Source organism: Nannospalax galili, unplaced genomic scaffold, assembly GCF_000622305.1.
Source record: "Nannospalax galili isolate Female #2095 unplaced genomic scaffold, S.galili_v1.0 scaffold610, whole genome shotgun sequence".
Taxonomy (NCBI): domain Eukaryota; kingdom Metazoa; phylum Chordata; class Mammalia; order Rodentia; family Spalacidae; genus Nannospalax; species Nannospalax galili.
Window position 1 is genome coordinate 1,858,533 of NW_008329141.1, and position 10,455 is coordinate 1,868,987.

The following is a 10,455-nucleotide window of genomic DNA, read 5'->3' on the forward strand; positions in this document are numbered from 1 at the left end:
TGTGTATTGAAGGGATTAAAGACAATCTAATCTTGCTGGATGTGGTGGTGCATGCATGTAGTCCCAGTGCTTGGGAGGCAGAGGCAGGAGGATCTCTGTGAGTTCAAGGCCATCCTGTTCTACATAGTAAGTTCCAGGCCAGCTGGGGCTACAGGGAGACTCTGTCTCAAAAAAAAAAAAAAATCTAATCCCAGTAATTTTCTCATTTTTCAGGTTAGAAGTGAAAAACTTAAGAGGGAAACATTAGAAATACTATGTGTATACTTACAAATATGTTGCTGTTATTGAGATTTCTCTAATGCTGTGGGTCAGATATCCCCAGTGGGCTGATAACAATTATTTTGTCTCCATTCTCTACATTGCAGCTTTTGGTGATCCCACCTAAAAGACCGGGAAAAGGCTACTAGAGTTGTAATTAAACACATCTACCTGGATTGTTTCAGCATCACCCCCCCCACCCCCAGAGTGCTTTCTTCTTTTCATCCAGTCCTGTTCCAGGATAGATTAATCTCTAACACTTTGGGTTTGTTAGTGTTATGCCCCCAGTAAGAAACTTGCAAAAATGTTTTCCTGAGGATTTATTTTATAGAGTAATCCCTATGCTAACCTCTCATTGAAAGTCTCATGGTAAAACTAAGACAGGCATTGTTACTGTCCTTACTTTATAGATATGGAAAAAGACACATGGCTGTCAGGCTGAGGAGGCTGGATGCAAACTTACCTCCAACTTACCCCTAATCACCTGTACAGAACATTACTGAGGCAGGCATTCAACACCTTTTAAAATGTAGTCCAAGCTTCTTTCTAATCTTTTCTTAGAGCACTTTCTACTAAGGGCTGTACATTTAGTATATACCATATTTCTTTAAGTTTAGTACTTTTTAATTCCATTTTACAGTTGAGTGGGTTGAAGAATGGAGAAATTAACTTGATAGAGTCACGATTAGAAGATGGCAGAAGCCAGGCGTGATCAGAGGCAGTTTCCCTTAGAAGCCTGTTCTCATTCATAGTCACTGTGGTATATTGCTTCCCAGTTTGATTTCTTTAATTAACATTTGAGTACTATTCTAAGTAATATTTTTGTGAATTTTTTTTAAATCAGGGAAGGTGGCTATTCCAAAGAATGTATTCCAAAGTGGATTAATGCATTAGACAGACTAAGTAATTTAAGAAAAATAAAAACCCTGCTTGGAGGAAAGGCACATTGAAGTGAGCTCCTCCAATTCCTCTACCCTGGGTAGACAGCTGAGCATAGATTGTGACCCCTAGACAGAGCAGAGATGGAAAGGCATGCATTGCTTCCCTTGCCTGAGAAAATAGCATCCACCAACAGCTCTTGAGATGTAGAAACCAATTTGGAGCAGCTGCTCTGTGTGGAGCTGTTAAGTATTGTGAAGCACCTGTATGTGTCTAATTCCAGCCCAAACAAGTCTTCTGGCTCATCAAGGTGGGGAGGAAGATGACTGTCTCCATCGGAATGATTTGCTATTATTTCTGGTACACATCCCTTCTACTTTAAAGAAAATTGAGTCTAATTTATTTTCTATTTATTGAGTATTTTTGTGTTTTGTTTTTTGAAATATTGCCTCATTATGTTGCCCAATCCAGTCTTGAACTTTTGGTCTTACTCATCTGCCTCCTGATTTTGGGGGTTGCAGGCATACATATCATGTCTAGCCAAGTTTGTGTGTGTGTGCATGCATGCACGCCTGTCAGAGTTTGACCTTAGGTGTCTTCCTTTTTCTCTTTCCACCTTATTTTGTGAGATGGGATCTCTCACTGAACCTGGAGCTCACTGGTTGGCTAGACTGGCTGCTCAGTAATTTCCAGGGATCTATCTGTCTCTGTACCCTCCAGCACAAGTGTTTCAGATGCATGTCACCATGCCCAGCCTTTACATGAGTACTGAAGATCCTAACTCAGGTCCTTGTGCTTGCCCAGTGGGCACTTTACCCTTTGAGCCCACTCCCCAGTCTCCCTCCCCTCTTTTGTTAAGACAGAGTCTCACTATGTCACCTGGCTAGCCTCAAATTCACTGTGCAGCCCAGGCTGGCTTTGAACTTAATGTCCTTCTGCCTTAGACTCATGGTAGCATATGCCACCACATATTACAAGTATAATTTACACACAATAAGATGTTTTCATATTAAGAACTTGGTTTGATGAATTTTGACAGTTCCATCCATGCAACCACTAGCCCAAACAAGAAAAATTTTCCATGTTGCTTCCCAGTTAGTTCCCTTTCCTGTTCCTTTTATTTCTGTTTCCATAGATTAGCCTTACTTTCTCTTGGATTTGATATAAATGAAATCACACAGCTCTATATTTGGTGGTGTCCAACTACATTGAGGAATGCTCCTCAACTCTTAAAAGGAATGAACTACTGACACACTTGACAGGATGAATGTCCCAGCAAGTTGCATGCAGAAGTTCACAGGGGGCATTTTCTTTAGATTACCTTTATAGTCATAATAACTAAAATGACCACAGATTCTATCTACTTATCTATCAATTGGCAACTTTAGGTCCCTCCTCTATGCCTTTAGGATATGGTCCATTTATATTCAACTTGTGGGTGATTGTGATAATGATTTTTAAAATATTTTATTTATTTTTATTTTATGTGTGTGAGTATAATGCATGCGTTTATGTAAGTGCACCCATGTCGTGCAATGCCCATGGAGGTCAGAAAAGGGCATTGGAATCCCTGGAACTGGAGTTAAGGATGGTTGTTAGATGTCATATGGGTACTGGGAACCAAACCTGGGTCCTTTGCAAGAGCAGCCAGTGCTCTTAACCACTGAGCCATCTCTCCAGCCCAGATAATGATTTTTTTTTAAAGGAAGTTAAAATTGTGTAGGTCAGATGCTCTCCCTACGTCTTTGTGGTATGGCAAAGGGCAGAAGGAATAAAAGAGGGAGGGAAACAGCTCTGTCCTATCTGGGTGTCTGTCCAGCAGGCCCTGGATGCTCATTTCATGACCACTCCACGCTGCTTGCTGTGCACTTTTCATTGTCATGAGAAAGAATGTTAGGAAAACTGTCCCCACAAGAAAACAGCTTTTCTTGGCAAGTGAAAGATGACTTAAGGAGCCAGAGCTGGAGACATACGGTACTATGAACGAGAGCTGTGTTACTTTATTGGATCTGAGTCCAGGCACTATTTATGCTGCAGCATATTTAGCAGCAGATTGTTAAATCTTAATACTGAAACAGTGCATCATTTTAATATTTTTGTTCTGTTTATTCCCTGTTTTCAAGCATTATGTCAGGCATTGCGCATTCATTTATTTCATCTTGGACAGGACGTGCCCTGACCAGAAAGTTCATTTCCCATTGTTGGAGTTCTGCCCCATAGCTATAAAACATTGTTGGTGAAGCTTTTAATGACTGCTCTTGCAGAGGACCTAGGTTTGATTCCCAGCACCTACATGGTGGCTCTGGACCACCCTTAACTCCAGTTCCAGGGGAATCTGAAGCCTTCTTCTGACCTCCGCGGCATTGCACAACACAGGTGCACTCACATACATGCAGGCAATACACTCATACACATAAGATAAAAATAATAAATAAAATAATTTTTAAAAGTGCCTTTGAGTATACAGGTGTTCTCTCTCTTCAGTGATAAAAATGTATGTATTTTAAAAGAACAGTGCAGTTAGACTCACCTATATTGTCAAAAGGAAAAATAAAAAATGCTCTTTTTCTTTTAGCTCTAAAACATAACATTTTTATATGTGACAATTTCTGACTTTCTGGAGACCATCGGATTTTTCATAGCATAGAAATAAAATTTTTGCTGTCCCGTGTCATTTGCGCAATGAGCTTCTTTATGTTTCTTCATCAGTTGTCGATGTGCCCTGTGTGCTAGACAAGAGCAGCCCATGTCATGAATGTTAGTGTTTTCACCACACACTACCATAGCCACCCCGTGAATCTTCCTGCAACAAGGCTCACTCCTGAAAGTGCTGCTCACAGTACCCAGGCTTGCCCAGGAGCTTAACTCTTTTCTTGTCAGCATGCATGTTAACCATGGGTAGCATGAAACCCACAGGGAAAAGGTACTATTGTCATTCCAAAAAGAAATCGGGTATAAAAACAGAGAGCTGTTTCTGAGCTGAGGGCCAGTCACTCTGCTGCAGCATCTGGCATGGGTCCTGGAAGGCAAGGTGAGCTCTGCTCTGCAGTTTCCAGTGCTGTAAGACCTGGGACTCACACCACATTCGGAATGTGATAGCACTCTCAGCCTACACACAACAATTTTTCTTGTTCTATTCAGAAGAGAATCTTGTATTTACTTCAGGCTTGCTTTTTTTGGGGGGGTCTATGAAATCAGCAGTCACGTATATTCAGCATCAATCTTAAGTTAGGCTGTGAAACAAGACTTTGGGGGAAGTAAGTATCTGTATGGTTTTCTAAGTAATTTAAGAAACAGGAAAACATAAAAGAACTGATTGTTCGTGATTAAACCTCATCTTTTTCATTCCTTATCTTCCTGTATAGTTAACTAACTCAATTGTCAGTGAGAAAGGAATAGCTCATTGCACTGGGTTGTAAAATATCAGAGTGAACCTTCAATGTTGACTATTGAATGACCTTCTTAACATTGAACAAACAATGGGAAGGCTTAATAAATAGCAGATATGTGTTTATTATGTTTTTCTTTCCTGTGTAGGAATAATCAAGCTGGGGAGGTGGAACCCTCTCCCCCTCAGTTACGTGACAGATGCCCCCGATGCGACAGTGGCTGACATGCTACAAGATGTCTATCACGTTGTGACATTGAAAATCCAATTACAAAGGTGGGTATTTTTGCATACCTGCCTTTCCTTCCTCTCAGAGCTGTTCTGTGGATCACAGATTCACTCTAGAGATCAGTTTGTCCTGTCTTTGTTCATTTCTAGACTTGGTAAAATGAAAAGAAGGAAGAGACAGAGGAGGCAAGGAGGGGCACTTCACTAGGCATCTTTATAGTCCACATTCCAACTGTTTTATGTTCTGTGTTCAGAAGCAGTGAAGTGGTAACCTAGGGAAAGCTTGATAAATCATTAAAAATCTCCAGGGAACTTTCAGGAGGACTTTCTACAGTCCCTCATTCAGTGGGTCCACTAGGCTTTCTTGGAAGCTTAGCACATAGCATCTAAAGCATTAAACTCTCTTGTCTTCTGGTTAGTCTGGTTTTCAAACTGTCTCCCTCTCTTTATGGTGGCCATTCAGTGAAAGGTATTCCATGATCTATAAGGGGATCAGGAATGGTCCCTCCATTCATCACTTCTGATGGATTATCCAAAACAACTTACACCTCCCAAGAATCTAGAGGTTCTCTCTAGACTGTCATTGTAAAATGTCTGCAAGTATGTTGTCCTTCAATGTAAGATTGATTGGAATTTTTTTTTTCCTTTTGGAGACCTTTTATTTTAAAAGGGACCCAACACCCCCATCTTCTTCTAGGAGTGTGTGTGTGTGTGTGTGTGTGTGTGTGCGGTGCCGCAACGCAACGGCTGAAGTGCGGCTACGCACCTTCCTGTCCCCTTGCGTGGATGACTGTGGGCCCTATGGCCAGTGCAAGCTGCTGCGCACTCACAACTACCTGTACGCGGCCTGCGAGTGCAAGGCTGGTGAGCGGGCTGGTGGGGGAGCAGGCCAGACTGGGCTTCCTGGACTACCTGGCCAGCAGGGGTGCACAGAGGTGCTGGGGACAGGGCAGGGGTGAGCGAAATTGTCTGTTGAACCCACGGCTGCCTTGTATACCCCCACTCCCGGCATAGGAATTCCTCAGAATATTTCTTAAAATATTTTTAACTGGGAAAGTAACATCTATGAACTTTTCTGGGAGGGGTGAGTCTTCACACTTCAGATCTGATGGAGATGTACTGACATTTAACCTTAAGAATACCTAATAACTGAATCTTTACTGAAAAGTTCATAACCAAAGTACTATGCTATTTTCCTTAATGCTTTGGAAAGATCTGATGTATAAAAAGAGTATTTCTTTGTATCCAGAGTGACAATTTTTCTTAGGCTCGTGTGATAACCAGCTTAGGAGATCCTGCTGTGCGCCATCTCTGGAGAAGCAGCCTGCTCCCCTTGCCTCACTTGGGAGCTGCCTAGATGTCCTACTATAACACTGACACAAGACCCAGGAGTAATGTCACGCACAGGTGTTCTCAGCAACCAGGGCTGTGCCTGAGGGTTATGTGTCATTCATTCTTGCTCTATTTTGCAGTTGTTCAAAGTTGGAAGACTTGCCAGCGGAACAGTGGAACCACGCCACAGTCCGCAATGCCTTAAAGGAACTGCTCAAAGAGATGAACCAGAGCACATTAGCCAAAGAATGCCCTCTCTCCCAGGTCAGTGTCTCCAGGTGGGATTGTCTCTGTGTTTTGTTTGTGCAACTTTGGATTTTAGAGTCACCATTTCAGGAAGAGCTTTTAATGGAATTTTAGAGCAGTGGGAGTATATGAGAAGCGCCTACGTACACAGTCATCAACTTTTCAACTGTGTAGATAGGAAATCAGTACATAGGGAGTCATCTAAGTTTCACACTGAAGCTTCCTTAGCTGGTTAAGTGACAGGTTGAGGCCTTGCTCCAGACCTCCACTTATAAAACCCCTGTGTTCCAGGTGGTTGTTTTCTTTGGTCAGTGGAATGTCTTCTGCGTGCTGAACCTTACATTTGGCATGATTAATCAAGCCCTTTACTCTATTTGCTGGTGAGAGCTAATCTTTACAATGTAGAAGTGTGTAGAGGTTTTTGTTTGTTTGTTTGTTTGTTGTTGTTTAGTGAAATAGCCATACAAAAATGCATCAGTAGGAACAATGACAGTCCACTTTTAGTCAACTGATCAAACACTAAAAGAAGCCTTGAAAATACAAGACCAAGGGGCTCAAAGGAGGAGCCAAATCTAAGCTAGGCTTGATTTTCCTCCTGGAGCTTGGCAATTGTGTAACGAAGGAGTTGCTGGATAGTTCCTATGTTCTTGAACATCCCAGTGATGTATAATTCACAAGAGGAGCTTGAAGGCAGAAGAACAATGAAGTCCATGAAAAGGCAACAATTGTAGGCTGTGTCCTTGCAGGAGAGTCATGCTTTACACCCCGTATGGCCAGGTATTGGGAAGTACAGGTTGTCTTTGTGTGTATTTACTTTTTATTTCGCCTTTCACAATGCATTCAAATACGGATAGCCTCTTCCTTGTGTCCTGATGTTTTTATGAGTTGCCATATTCAGTCACATATGCTATTCTCAGGAAAGCAGCCTGATTTTCTGTAATTTAGGTACATGCCTCACTTGTTAAGTAGTCTTCTCTTACTCTGTTGACTTGAAAACATTATAAACATAGCTTCTTGTGGCTTATTGATTCTTACCAAAGGAAGAGTTAACCTAAGGTCTGTTTCTGACTACAAAACCTCAGGTCTTAAGAAATTTGTCCATTTCAATCAGCAGAGCTGCCCATTCCTGCCTCATTAAAGACTCTCATGATGGTCAAGTGGGTTGACCACACAGACAGCCTTGTCAACTGAAAATTGAAAGGAAAGAACAAGTAATTTGCAAAACCATGTGCCTTCTAATGTTCTCTGTGACTTTATCAAGTTTAATTTTTTGTATAATAAAATATCTGTAAAAAGGTTGCTGTTTTAACCTTCTAAAATTCTGTAAGTGAATAGCATTAGCTACATTCACAATGTTGTGCAACTATCATCCCTATTTGTTTATAAATTTAAAAAATTTTATTATTTTTATGTGTATGAATGTATTGCCTGCATGTATGTAAGTGTACTGATGTCGTGCAATGCCCACAGAGGTCAGAAGAGGGTGTCAGATCTCCTGGAACTGGAGTTATGAATGGTTATTAGCCACCATGTGGGTTCTGGGAATTGAATCCAGGTCCTCTGCAAGAACAAACAGTGCTCTTAACTGCTGAGCTGTGAGCCGTCTCTCTAGCCCCCATGTTTATATTTTTTTATCACACTAAACAGTATCTGTCATAACTTTCCATTCTCCTCTCCCATTAGCAACTAATAACTTATCTTTTCTGTCTCTTTGTATTTGCTGGTTCTACATACCTCACATAAGTGTAATCATAGACTACTATTAATTTATGCTGACTTACTTCACTCAGCATATAGGTTTGACTTTTAAATCAGCTCTACCCCATGTTTCTAGATGAGTCCTTGTTGCCAAATATTTGAGGAAAGAAAATAACCGAATTGATTGAACTTGATGATGTTACTAGATTTCCAGTGTGACAGTGATATTGCATTTATATAGTCTGCCTCCAGAAATGGACTATAGGATAATTATTCCTGTCATCTTAAGCGTGCCTGGCCCTTTTGGGGATCATTAAAGGCCTTAACTTATGTGAACAATGTGCCAAAAAAAAAACAAAAAAAAAACTGGGCAGTGAAATCAGGCAGACAGTCCGGTCGGTAGAAAAACACAAATTGACCATGTACTTGTTTATGGGCTAGTGGCTGGTCAGCTGCTTGGGCTAGTCATGAGTTAACTAGTTGCCAACTGTCCATTTCATTTAGTCTTAAATCCACATATACAGTGGGGATGCAGCTTGTCTTGTGTTAAGCAGTTGCCACATGTCCATTTTAGTTATTTTCCTGTGAGATTGTTTTAGTTTATGGCCCAGCCTCATTCATTCATGTTGAAAGAGGCTCACAAATGACATCTGAAAGTAATTTCCAAACAGGGATTTGCAGGGACCATAAGAAATGATAGCATGGTAAGGAGAGTCAAGCAGCATCTCAGAGAAAACACTCAAATAAAGTTTTCCAAAATATTACTCCAGAGCCAAGAAGGAAATGTGTCTTTTTATCAATGTGGCAATGTTTTCAATTCTGACATTATAGCTCAGAAATGGGGCTACAAAGAGATACAAAGACTGCCAAGTGACATTAGGTGAATGACAAAGTAATTCCTCCAAAATAATCTTTTCCATTTACTATATTTAGTTGAAATGTCATTGTAATATTATGTTTAATATGCTATTTAGCATATTACAAAGCAGCTCGAAAGGGTTGGAAATAAGCAGAATGCACATATCACCCACTCCCTACCAATCGCTTGGCCTCCTTCACAGGGTGCAGAGAGAAGGCTGAGAGATGCTGCCTTCTCCCCACAAAAGGGCGGTCTCACTGGCAGAGCATCTAGTCATTCACTGGTTTTCAAATGTTCTTTTTCATAGCATATGTGATATGTATCTGCAGCCTAGTGGCTCTTAGCATCACATTGCTATTCAAACACATAATCTCACCTTGCCAACAGGAATGTGATAAAGTTTGTTCAATTATTTTATCTTTCATTTTGGAGGAAAGGGGGCACTCAAGGCCTCTGCCTTTCCAAAGTATGTTTTACAGATCATTGTAACAAGTGTGGAGAGTTTAGCTTTTCCTATTTCCCTTTGTGTGTGTATGTGTGTGTGTGTGTGTGTGTGTGTGTGTGTGTGTGTGGTTGGTCTCTCTGTATAGCTCTGACTGGCCTGGGATTTGTGGTGATCCTCCTACCTCTGTATCTTAAATGCTGAAATTACAGATATGTGCCACACACCACTCTCAAGTAATGGATTGCCTTGTGTTCCATAGTTTTCTCTGATTCTAAACTCCTTGACTGACTTGTATGAGGGACTGGAGGTTACATGTTTGTAACCTTACATGTTTGTTTTGTTTTGAAGACAGGTTCTTACTTTGCAGCCCTGGCTGACCTAGACTTTACTAAGTAGATCCTGCTAGCCTTGAACTTGTGGCAGACCTGCCTGGCATCCCAAGTGTTGGCATTATAGGCATTATAGGTGTGCACCACCACACCCAGCTTTTATTTTATTTTTTAAATTTATTTAATAACCACATGATTAGACGAAGCATTTCATTATGGCTTTAACATATTCAATAACAATTTCCAGAGCAAAGATGCATCTCTTTCAAAAGTAGCTGTAAATTTTTAGGTTCTTTTAGTTTTAATACAAAGTCTCATGTAGTTCAGACTGGCCCGAAATTGCTGCATAGCTCAGGCCGGCCATGGATTCCTGATTATCTCCTCTCGACTTCCCAAATGTTGAAATTATATGTGTACCATCACCATCACAGCCATCACCACTTAGGCTTTAAGTTTTTTTTTTTGTCACCTTGTTTCTTATTTTATCTGAGGAATGGCTTTAGCATTAGTATTGAGTTGTGTTTGCTGATGGAAGTGATGGCTAACAGTTCCTTCTTTTCATTAATCAGTTTTTCTTCTAGCGATCATGAGGGCTAGTGAGATGATTCAGCAGGTAAAGGTGCCTGCCACCAAGCCTGAAACCTGAGTTAGATTCTTAGTACCCACATGGTAGAAGGAGAGAACTGGCTCCTACAAGTTGTCTTCTGACCTCATGTAAGCCATGGGTTGTATCAGTGTAAACATATGCTAAATAAAGGTAATTTAGAAACTATATATTATATATATATATATA

The 10,455-nt window shown here is 40.8% G+C and overlaps 1 protein-coding gene across 1 annotated transcript in view; it reads left to right on the top strand.

The window, feature by feature from the left end:
• The window catches only part of Satb2 (SATB homeobox 2), a 185,601-nt gene that overhangs the window by 72,610 nt on the left and 102,536 nt on the right, over nt 1-10,455 (top strand). Inside the window, exons 4-5 of the mRNA XM_008833425.3 lie at nt 4,675-4,801; nt 6,226-6,349. Of these exons, the coding sequence (XP_008831647.1) occupies nt 4,675-4,801; nt 6,226-6,349 (251 nt within the window). The remainder of the gene's footprint in view (nt 1-4,674; nt 4,802-6,225; nt 6,350-10,455) is intronic.